Genomic DNA, 12,113 nt, shown 5'->3' with positions numbered 1-12,113 from the left:
GGTCTGATCAAAATAAGTCACATTATCTACAGTCAACAGTAAGTCAAGACTAAAAATTGTACTTGGTCACATCCTCCATTTACCAAACTTGCCTGCAGAGACTTTGGCTGATTCCTAAAACTAAACATCCTCAAAAGACACCTACTTGGCATCCTTTGGTGTACTCAAAAGGAAATCTCTGAAAGTAGCATTTTTTAAAGGAGTCCCACCATTATAATCATTAAAGAACATAACTTTCTAAAAAAATAGTTGGAAAGGCCCAGCACACATTAATCTGTGTTAAAATCAAACATGTTAGAAAAAAATCAGTCTCATTACTTTATAGTCATTTCTTATTTCTCTTTTCGATATTTCTATTAGAAGTGAAAGCTACAGGAAAGTTTACACAGAGGTGCGTGTGTTTAAACAGTTTAATTGAAGGGAATAAATAAAATGTTAGTGACAGTACCTCAAAGAAACCTGAAAAGCTCTCTGTATTTATATGAGGTTATGATGATAAACACAAGGAATCCAAAGACTTCTTATTCTTCCTATTAGAGTTTTTGTTTTGTTTTTAGTTTTTTGTTTTAAATAACTACAGGGTTCAGTTTCCCTCCCACATGCAAGTTTTATCTTATTCACTGAAAAGTTAAGATCACTTTTTTATTTCACTGGGGAAAAATATATATGGCTCACAAAGCTATTCTTGCTCTAAAGCTTAATTTGGAAAAGTTAATCACATTGCCTAAAAAGAATGTCTTCTAAATGAGAATAAAATCCACTCTTTTTTTTCTTTTTTAGAAAATTAATATGGTTCACTATGACTCTTAAGAAATTAAAAAAAAAAACTTAAGTAAATTCCTAAAAATGTAACTTTTACAAGAAGTAAATCTTCCCTCAGAGAAACAGCACTGGAAAAAAAAATATATATATATACACTCTTATGTATTCCCTCCTCTTGTTCATGGTTGAAGATTTCATTCTCCCATTATATGGCTACTAAGTCACATTAGGATTCCACCTTTAAAAAAGATCAGATCTTGGAGATTGCACGAATATTGTTCCATTCAAACACACACCTGCAGTAGGAGTGGTGGCTCCAATAACCTGCCCTGGCTTGTCCACGATAACATAAGGATTATTAATAACAGAACTGGCAGTGCCTTGCTTCACATGGACTGGAGTGGAAGTTGGGGTTCGAGGCAATGGCGATGGACTTGGGGTTGATATAGGGGAACCTTTATTAATAAAAAAGAGAAACAAAATAAACTAAACAAAATAGATATATTCAGCCCATCTAAGAGGATGCTAAAGAAAATGGAAGAGAGGCAGGGCCACCAGTACAAAAGTGACAAGTTGGGAAAAGAGAATGGGACTGTAAGTTTCAGGTACTGAGAGCAGCAGCTGAGGTCAGGGGTTAGTGCGGTTCACTCTCTACATCCTTATCCATGGACCAGCAGCAGCAGGTAGCCTGTTAGAAACAGATACTGATGTCCTACCCCAGATCTACCAAATATATCAATAAATCAGTATTTTAACAAGATACCCCAGCAGGCACATTAAAGTTCAAAACACAGTGCTTTACATAAGTGTGGAACTGCTGCATCCCCAGGTAACAACAACTAGGGCAGGTTGTTATAATACTGGTTACACTTGAAGAAACTGAAGTTAGGGAGGCAAGTGAACAGCTAGACTTAGGAACCAAGTCTTGATTTGCAATGAATTTCCAATAGGAAAATATGAAATTCATCCACCAAAACAAAAGTCTCTCTCAATACCATGTCACAGCCACAATCCAGAGATTCGTGTTCCCATAGCTCTCAGAAGTTACCGACAGATACATCATTAAACATCCTCAACGGTTATTGATCAAATCTGTTATCCATGAATTTCTCTAACCTTCAAAACAATTCATACGTTCAGCCTATTCCACCTCTGAAGCAGCAAGTTCTAAAACGCTTCTAACTGGTAGGTAAAATTATACATTCTTTACCTTTCATCAATTTCAAGGATTTGGATCATATTTCTGCTTAGCTGTTTTTAGCACTGAAGACTCCCCCCACCCCCTTCATTTAAGAATTATATAGAAGTCTCCCCCTGCCTAGGTATTTCTATTGACTCACTTTCATGTCTTTTCTGAGGTGGCACAGCCAAAACTATAAAGCATATTTCTACTAGAAGTTTACCTAACATAAACTGTTGCAAGGCAATGGATAATTCAACCTCAGTGAAAATGAAACCTCAGAACGACCTACTGATCATAGGAATGAGTAAATTTCTAGTGTGGTTATAGAGTATAAAAGATATCTCAATCCCAAACCAACCCTTTAAGCTTAACTACAAACCAAAAGGCATCTAAATTTTTTCTATTACTAGTCACTCTGGTTTCCATATATAATTCCCAAACTTAATTCCTACCTTAGTTTCCACCATACATCCTAGCAAACAGTTTACCTGTGCTGATTCTAGATGAAAATTTGACTGCTTTGAATTTTGTCTTTCCTCATTCAAAAATTGTTTCCATATGAATGACTTTTGTTTTTGTTTTGTGACACTTTTGCTTTGCTAATCAACAGTGATGAGCTTGCTTGTTAACTAAACAAAAACCCTGCTTAGAAAAACTAAAGAAAAAAAAAAGCCATAGTACTTTGTTTTGTCATTCTAACAATTTTTACACACACCGAACTCATATATACCATGTATACCTGAGACAATCTTGCAGCTCATGGTGATAGGCTGGAAGGACTTTCCAGGTGACTCCGGATTAGAAACCTGACTTTGTGGCACAATTTTGCAACTTGACGCTATTGGCTGAAAAGCTGAATTGCCATGAGAACAAAAGGTAACTTTCTGGGATGTTGTCATTTTGGTGGGTGTTCGTTCCAATGAAGATGGCAAAGAATAAAATGTAGTGTGTCTCTCAGCTTCAGTGTTGGCTGGGAATCCTTCTTGAAATGAAACAGGCAAATAAGTCATCAACCACTTTGAAATCCCTCACCATTTCAAAAACCATTTAAGCCATTTACCAGTAGTAAAATAAATACAGTTGACTGGTATTTAACACTGCTTTATGTATTTTCTGGTGAAATGTAAATATCATGCCTAGAATCATGTTTCATTAAAATGTTTCTTTCATAAAATTAGAAAACATATTAGCTAACACTATATAATAAAATTTACAAGTTCATTATGTTCTCCCATTCTTTATATATGAATTGACAAACTGTTTAGAGAAGAAGAAAAACTCAAAAGCATTAGCTTAAGCTAATGATGTCCTGTTTTATTAAATGCCCATAAAAAAGATGCAACTGAAACTTAACAGAAAGTTGAGATTTTTATAAAAGAACTAAAATATTAACATCACATTGAACGTAGACTTACAGATCAAACACCAATTAGAATCAATTTTATATCGTATTTGTATGTTATATAGGTGAACACTTAAATACTTAATTATATACTTATATATTTACTAAATTTAAAAATGCCATAGTCAAAATACATTTGTTGATGATAAGTCTTATATTGTATTTTAAATAAGATTAGATACTAATATCTGAACTTCTTGTTCACACAATTAGGGACCAAACAAGAAAGTCTTCCTGTAACATATTAGAGGAAACCATTATATTCACCAAAGAATAAAAATATAATGCTTTTCAGTGAGTTTTGTGTTCTATAAAATGTCGATAAAACTGCATTAAAAATTTTTTCTGAGAAGAGTAAGGGCTTGGCTATTTTCATAATAGGTCTGTGTAGAAGAGCAGCATGCCTACTTATGCAAAATTTATTTTCCATACACTCATAAGGCGCTGAAGACAGCAGTTCAACATCAAGGGATGGAAAGGAACACTCCATAATGACTGCTCTATACAAGGTAAAAATGCATTTCTATACAAGGAAAAATATATACTACCTTTCTCCACAGAGGTATCAGGTACTGGCTCATGTGACTGCTTTACTGGTGAGGATGCTTTCACAGGGGCTGGAATGGTCAAAGGCAAGGATGGTGGGGCATCTGAGATGTCTGACTCGGAGGACTGAGGATAAACAGAGTCTTCTCCAAGAGAATGCCGATGGAGCTCAACATCCACTACCTACATGATTGGGCAACAACTGGGCTCATGAATCCATCATCAATGTCACAGAAAGCCCCAAACCTGTCTCAAAACATGGTGCTCTAACAGACATTGCAAATGATTTCTATTCATACTTCAAAGGCAATTTCAATCTCAATAACTAAAGGATTTATCCCAGAATGTAATCTAATCTGGCTTAATAGATAACTGAATAAAACCAATCATAAAATTGGGGACCTTCCATTTAGTGTTTTTGCACCTTAGAACACTCTTTCGCCCAATCTCAGCATGACTGCCTCTTTCTCACCATTAGGTCTCAATCAAGTTTCACCTTCTCAGAGAGGCCTTCCCTAACCAACCTAGCTAAAGCACCCAACTTGTCCTCCAGCTACTCTCTTCTTTATAGCACTTATTTGTAAGTGAAATTATCTTATTTGCTTTTATGTTTACCATATACCTTCTCCCCACTCTCAATACAACCAAGAATAAAACTCCGAGAGTAGTAGCTACTCTCATTTGTTCATTTTTGTATCCTCAGTACCTGAACCAGCGCTTAGCATATAGTATATGCTCAATAAATATCTTCTGGCATAACATAGCACATTTCCCTAAAGAGAGTAAGGTTTAACTTAGCTAATTCTAATCATAATGGCTACTGCTGATATATCATGAATACCAAAAAAGGAGGGGGAGGATGGGGTGGGAAAACAAAGTTGAAAGTCTCATACTTCCTGATTTCAAAATTTATTATTATAAAACTATAGTAATCAAAACAGTGTGGTTGGGCTTCCCTGGTGGCGCAGTGGTTGAGAGTCCGCCTGCCAATGCAGGGGACACAGGTTCATGCCCTGGTCTGGGAAGATCCCACATGCCACAGAGCGGCTGGGCCCGTGAGCCATGGCCGCTGAGCCTGCCCGTCCGGAGCCTGTGCTCCGCAACGGGAGAGGCCACAACAGTGAGAGGCCCACGTACCGCAAAAAACCCCAACAACAGTGTGGTACTGGCATAAAAAGAGACAAACAGACTATCAGAATAGAATACACTCTCACATACATGGTCAAATTATTTTTGACAAGGGTGCCAAGACCACTGATTAGGAAAAGGACAGTCTTTTCAACAAATAGTGCTGGGAAAACTGGAGATCCACATGCATTAGAATGAAGGTGGAAGTTTACTTTACACCATATACAAAAATTAACTCAAAATGGATCAAAGACCTAAACATAACACCTAAAACAATAAACATCTTAGAAGAAAATATAGGGGCAAAGTGTCATAACACTGAATTTGGCAATGATTTCTTGGATATGACACAAAACGTACAGATAGAAGAAAAAACAGATAAATTAGACTACATCAACATTTAAAACTTCTGTGCATCAAAGGACACGATAACAGAGTGAAAAGGCAACCCACAGAATGGGAGAAAATATCTGCAAATCATATATCTGATAAGAGATTAATCTCAAGAATATAGAGACACTTCCTAAAAATCAGCTACAAAAAACCAAACAACCCAATTCAAAAATGGACAAAGGGGCTTCCCTGGTGGCGCAGTGGTTGAGAGTCCGCCTGCCGATGCAGGGGACACAGGTTCATGCCCCGGTCCGGGAAGATCCCACATGCCGCGGAGCGGCTGGGCCCGTGAGCCATGGCTGCTGAGCCTGCGCATCCGGAGACTGTGCTCCGCAACGGGAGGGGCCAGGACAGTGAGAGGCCCGTGTACAGGAAAAAAAAAAAAAAAAAATGGACAAAGGATTTGAATTCACGTTTCTCCAAAAAAGATATATAAATGGCTGATAAACACACGAAAAAATGCTCAACATCAATAATTATTACAGAAATGCATACCAAATCCACAAAGAAATACCACCTCACACTCCCTGGATAGTATCAAAAAAACAGGAAACAAGCAATGGCAAAGACATGGAGAAATCGAAACCCTTACACACCGTTGTTGGGAATGTAAAATGATGCGGCTTCTATGGTAAACAGTGTGGTGGTTTCTCAAAAAATTAAAAATAGAATTACTGTTTGATCCAGAAATTCCACTTCTGGGTATACACCCAAAAGTACTGAACACAGGGACACGAACAGAGAGACCCACATTCTGAGCATTATTCACAATAGCCAAAAGATGGAAGCAACTCAAGTGCTCATTGACAGGTAAGTGGTTGAACAAAATGTGATGTATACATACAATGGAATGTTATCAGACTTTAAAAAGGAAGGAAATTTTTATTCATGCTACAACATGGATGAATCTTGAGAACATTATGCTAAGTGAAATATGGCAGTCACACACAAAAAAAGAACCCTGTATGATTCCACTTATGTGGTACCTAGAGTAGTTAAATTCACAGAGAGAAAACAGAAGAGTGGTTTAGGGGTTGCGGGAAGAGGGTGAGTTATTATAAATGGGTAGTTTCAGTTTTCCAAGATGAAGAGTTCTCTGGAGATGAATGGTAGTGACAGCTGCATGAAAATGTGAATATATTTAATACCACCTAACACTTTAAAATGATTAAAATGGTAAATTTTATGCATATTTTATCACAATTTAAAAATAAGTAAATAAGGGGGAAGAGACTCTTTTTTTAAAATTAAGCATTCATTATTTTTTCCTAATTAAAAACGAAGATCAATTTTCACTCTACTTGTTCCCAAATAATACTGTAGGAAAATAACCTACCGTCTCTGCTCCAAGAGTCTGCAAGCCAGTATAAGTTCTGTCCAGCTATTGAAAGACAGAAGAGTATTAAGTTTCACTATGCTTACTTATAAAGCTTAGGATACAGTCTTATCTAAAACCCCTTTCACTGCAAGTCTTCATATCATAGGATCTACTTTTTCATAACGTATAAATTCATCATGTCAATAAAACCCCTCAATTTTCTGAGAGAAAAACTGAATAAAATAAATAAAAACAACCTCAGAGATATAGATAGTTATTATAAAAATATACATGCAGTGTGATGACACAATTATATACTTAGGGTATATTTACTAAGCACTTGTGCAAAAAATGAATGAAAATTTAGGCAATATAGGCAATACTAATAACTACCAGTATATTAGCTTCATTGATGATTTATTTTAGAGGAGAGAAAGGAGTATAAATTGAGCGAATGTTAATAATATAAATTAAAAAGTTTACAATTACATACAAAGGTTAGGTTCTTATTCTTATACTTTAATTTATATTTAAAATTTTAAAAAAGCATTTGTGGCAGCTTACCATATAAATCTTATACAGTAAGATCAATAGGTAAAAATGGTTAAGTTGGGTAGAAAGGAAAGAAAAGGAAAGGAGAGATGGGGGAAAAAATGAAGCCAGGGATAGGTTAGTAAATAGAAAATTCTAAAGCCTTGCAAGAAGTAGATTTCAGTCTGGCTGAGTTCCTTAGCAGGCAACACAGAGAAGACAACTCAGTCATGAGACCTAGTGTTCATAATAGAAAAGGCAAAAGAGGGTAGATTTATAGTAGCCCCACGGAAGAGATCTGGAGTTTTAACATTTAAACCTTCGCCAACAGGTTGACTGTTAAAAAGATACGGGCAATTTTAAGGCTACATCCATTTTGCACATTCTCCAGAGCACAGATATAATAGTCTCTGTAATCTGCACTGGCCTATGTTTTATTCTTGGGACCACATTTTGAGAGAGACACTGATAAAACAGAACTATTATCAAAATGACGAGAGAAACTGTAAAGAAAGCACAGCATACAAGAAATGTTACAAGAACAGGTTTTGGCTGAGGAAGAAATGATTTAAGGAGAGACACAAACGCTATCATTAAACATTTTTAGGCCTTCCCTGGTGGCGCAGTGGTTGAGAGTCCACCTGCCAGTGCAGGGGACGCGGGCTCGTGCCCCGGTCCGGGAAGATCCCACGTGCCGCGGAGCGGCTGGGCCGGTGAGCCATGGCCGCTGGGCCTGTGCTCCGCGCAGCGGGAGAGGCCACAACAGTGAGAGGCCCGCGTATCGCAAAAAAAAAAAAAAAAAAAAACACCAACAACAAAAAAAATAAACAAACATTTTTAGAGTTCAACAAAGTCCTGTTCTGTACTATTCCAGAAATGAAACTAGGATAAGTGAGATCAAGGTTAGAAGGGGCGGTGGGGGAGGAAAGGGCAGCAGTTTTAGATAAATTTATGAAAGAAGCTTCTAAAAGTTTATTTACTAAATGGATAAATGGATTGTTTTGGGAATTACTGTGCTCCAGTGATGGCTGAGGAGAGGTTAGATGACTACCTGTCAGGGATGCAGATATGTGAATTTCATCCCAGAAACTTTAAATTTTATTGAACTCTTAACACTTAGAGTATTTAGTATATAATGTAATTATTACAGTATCAAATATAGATTGTTATGTACTACAGAGTTTCAGAATACAGAGGGATCGCTATGGACTTTAATAGCCAGGAAAAGCTACATAGGCACGTGAAGAATGGAAAGAATACACACAGACAGTCGAGGAGGGAAGAGCATGAAAGAAGACTTAAGAGAAGGCCTAAGGCATTTCTGGGACATGAACAGACTGACCTGGCTGGAGTAGGATGTTCAGGGGATTAGTGTGAGATAATTTAGGGTAAGTATGTCAAGTCAAAATGTGAAGAGCCTGGAATAGTAGGCAGGGGAGTCTGAACCTGAATAACAGGAATTCAATCAAAGCTTCTCAGAGAGAAACAACATAATGGTTCTCCTGTTTTAGGAAGACTAATCTGATGGCGGTGTACAGAACGGACTGAGGCGAAAGAAGATAGATTGGCATTAAAGAAGCTAATCAGGAGACAGAGTATAATAATAGCCTAGTAAGAGTGGAAAGGGCGAAGGTAGTCTATAAGAAAAATTATGAAGAAAAGAGTAATGGTCTGCAAGTGAACAAATATTTAGAACACAGAGGGAAGAATCAAAGATGCTTCTGAGAGTTAACAAAGAAATTGCAGGAAAAATGAGACTCCAGAATAAATAAAGATCAGTGGTCACAACAGAAGTGCTTAAGTTCTCAAGGCCAATCAACACGTAATATATAGTAAAATTAAGGAAAATCTGGTAAGAAATACTTTAAAAACTGTCTCAATCATTCACCAGGAACTCTAAGTGATAAGGACAATAAAATATGTATAAAAACTATGTAAAAAATTCCCTTTATTTTAGGGATTAGGGTTGGGCCCAGTGCAATATAAGATGGTATGTACAGTGTTTAAAGTAAGTTAAGAGAAAGCAAAACTATTTCAGACCTTCCTCTAAGTAAGTGGGAACATATCCTGCCCCTCCAAACAAAGTGGCTATATGTTCTTTATTTGGTTTCAGTTCTTCTCTGAGGTTATAAGGCAATCTTGTTTTACAGTAATCTCTAGAAAATAACTTAAACATGAAGTTAAGCAGTGCTGTTTACCAACAATGGAGGACAAATCTCAGGCGGCCTTAAGGTTGGAAAAGGTACATTTGTGGAACAAAGGGAACAAAACAGGAATCCTGAAAATGTACTCAGATTCACTTGGGGGCAATTAATGGGAATAATGTGGTAAATCACAAAGTAAGGGAGCTTTGGAAGAAGTTCAATATTAGGATTATATTTTACGGAGAGAAAATGTACATGAGGTTACTACAGAGAGGGATGTGGGACACTTTAAAAAAATGGTCTGTCTTCCAACTATGAAAGCTAAATGTTTATTATATAAAACTGGAAAAGAAAAACACACACATGCACACACAGAAAAAAGGGGCAGGAGAAACTGCCCACATGTTGTTACTTCAATTACTCCAACTTTTTAGGGTATTTCTTTTGTGTTTTTTCCACCTATTTAAAATCTCGGTTGACCTCATACTATATACATAGTTTTATACTCTATGCTTTTCATTTACTATAATGGTAGTTTTTCCCATGTATAAAAAACTTTTTAAAATAAAATTTGTAATGGTTACATAATAAACCATGTGGATATATCAGTTAAGGATTTCAAAAGTATTACAACCTGCCACAATACTTAATATTTCCTAAAATATGTTCACTTCTATCTTTATCCTTAAGAGATAAGTAGACAAGGCTTATTATTTGTGCCTCTTTTTACAGAAAATTAAAATGTAAAAAGTAAAATACAGATTAAAAAAAAGATTTCATTTACTTGTTAGCCCCAGGTAACACAGTACCAGTGAGCTATGATCAGAGATTCAAGTCTTCTGATTATATGACCAGTTCATCTTTTTAAAGAATATACATTCTGCTTTAAAGTGACCCCTTCCCCAGCCTTCAGAAGGCAAGTGTTGTAGCAGTAAGCAAAACACACGCAAAAAGATTTATCTTGCTCCCACTATCCGTGGCCACTTCTCTCAGAGGCCTAACCCACCACTTCAAGTGGAGGTAAAAAAAGATACTTCATTTCTGGGGAGCAATGTTTTATTACAATACCTTCAGATTATGTATGATATCTATCCGCTTGTTCTGGCTGTCCTTAAAGTGAACTTGAACTCTGACAGGAAACTCACCCCAGCCTCTTCTGGTCAAGTGAAAAGGAGGTTCTCTAGGGAAAAGCAGATATTAATATATTAGTCCATGTTCACTCTCTCATTCTAGAAAGAATAGTTTTCCCATAATGGCTAAGTTAGAACTTCACATGTTCTAATAATTATTTAGATTTCCTCACTTGATGCTAAATCAATATGCTAAATTTTGCTAAAATGCTAAATCATAAAAAATTCAACTCAAACCTATATTAAACTTTCAACTACTGAATATTTAAAGCTAAGACACTTATACCATACAATCCAGTGTCATTATTTTCACAGACAGGGAACTAAGGTGATTTGATGGATGTCGCAGTATTAAAGCCAGAATCCTTGATTGCTACTTGATAGACATAGGCTGTGAGGTACATTCCCTACCCCAAGACAATCATTTATTCCTCCACTCTGGCAAAAACAAAATAAATCATGAATGCTCAATCTGAAAGTGACAATTTATTTTAAACTATCTACTAAGAAGACTTAACAAATTATATATGACTTTATATAATTTTAGTGAATAGAGAGGAATGTGTGTAAATGCTAATTGGACTAGAGAATTTTCAGCAGTCAAAATGTAATTTGTGAAGGGAATAAAAAGGAAGATTGGTGAGAAAAAGACTGGATGCTATTGATAATTGGTGTTGGGTACGTGAGGATTCAATATACTCTACTTTGTACTGGGTGGGCCAAAAGGTACATTTATTTATTTTTCAGTAAGATGGCTCTAGTAGTGCTTAGTTGTCTTTAACTTCATTTGAAACAATTTTGTTAGATTGTATTGTGACAGCTGTCACATCAGCGTGCATTTATAAAAGAACTTATCGGGCTTCCCTGGTGGCGCAGTGGTTGAGAGTCCGCCTGCCAATGCAGGAGACACAGGTTCATGCCCTGGTCCGGGAAGATCCCACATGCCGTGGAGAGGCTGGGCCCGTGAGCCAGGGCCGCTGAGCCTGTGCGTCCGGAGCCTGTGCTCTGCAACGGGAGAGGCCCACGTACCACCAAAAAAAAAAAAAAAACAAAAAAAAACCTTATCAAAATTGGTGAATTTTTGTATAGCCATTTTAATATTGAAGATGGAAGAAAAAAGCAACATTTTTGGCATATTATGCTTTATTATTTCAAGAAAGATAAAAATGCAACTGAAATGCAAAAAAAGATTTGTGCAGTGTATAGAGAAGGTGCTGTGATGATCAAAATGTGTCAAAAGTGGTTTGCAAAAGTTTTATGCTGGAGATTTCTCACTGGACAATGCTCCACGGTTGCATAGACCAGTTGAAGTTGATAGCAATCAAATCGAGACATTAATTGAGAACAACCAATGTTATACCACGTGGGAGATAGCCAACATACTCAAAATATCCAAATCAAGCATTGAAAATCATTTGCCCCAGCTAGTAAGTTATGTTAATCGCTTTGATGTTTGGGTTCCACATAAGCAAAAAAACCTTCTTGACCATATATTTCCGCACGCAATTCTCTACTGAAACATAATGAAAACAGTCTGTTTTTAAAACAAACTGACAGGCGATGAAAAGTGGATACT

At 36.6% G+C, this 12,113-nt stretch overlaps 1 protein-coding gene across 13 annotated transcripts in view; it reads right to left on the bottom strand.

The window, feature by feature from the left end:
• Window positions 1-12,113, bottom strand: part of YEATS2 (YEATS domain containing 2) — a 113,607-nt gene that overhangs the window by 40,315 nt on the left and 61,179 nt on the right. For 6 of the 13 annotated variants that reach the window (XR_010840697.1, XM_059064516.2, XM_059064517.2 and 3 more), the window contains 5 exons: window positions 10,476-10,587; window positions 6,751-6,795; window positions 3,896-4,076; window positions 2,685-2,927; window positions 1,059-1,217 (listed from right to left, as the gene is read on the bottom strand). Coding sequence is in view for 11 of the 13 variants with exons in the window: in XM_059064516.2 (XP_058920499.1) it covers window positions 1,059-1,217; window positions 2,685-2,927; window positions 3,896-4,076; window positions 6,751-6,795; window positions 10,476-10,587 (740 nt within the window). In the remaining 2 variants the exon portion in view is untranslated. The remainder of the gene's footprint in view (window positions 1-1,058; window positions 1,218-2,684; window positions 2,928-3,895; window positions 4,077-6,750; window positions 6,796-10,475; window positions 10,588-12,113) is intronic. The other 7 variants (XR_010840698.1, XM_067034112.1, XM_059064519.2 and 4 more) reach the window with 2 other exon arrangements.

Source organism: Kogia breviceps, chromosome 5 (genome assembly GCF_026419965.1).
Source record: "Kogia breviceps isolate mKogBre1 chromosome 5, mKogBre1 haplotype 1, whole genome shotgun sequence".
Classification (NCBI taxonomy): domain Eukaryota; kingdom Metazoa; phylum Chordata; class Mammalia; order Artiodactyla; family Physeteridae; genus Kogia; species Kogia breviceps.
The sequence above is the reverse complement of the archived record's forward strand: the minus strand, read 5'-3'. Positions and strand labels throughout refer to the sequence as shown.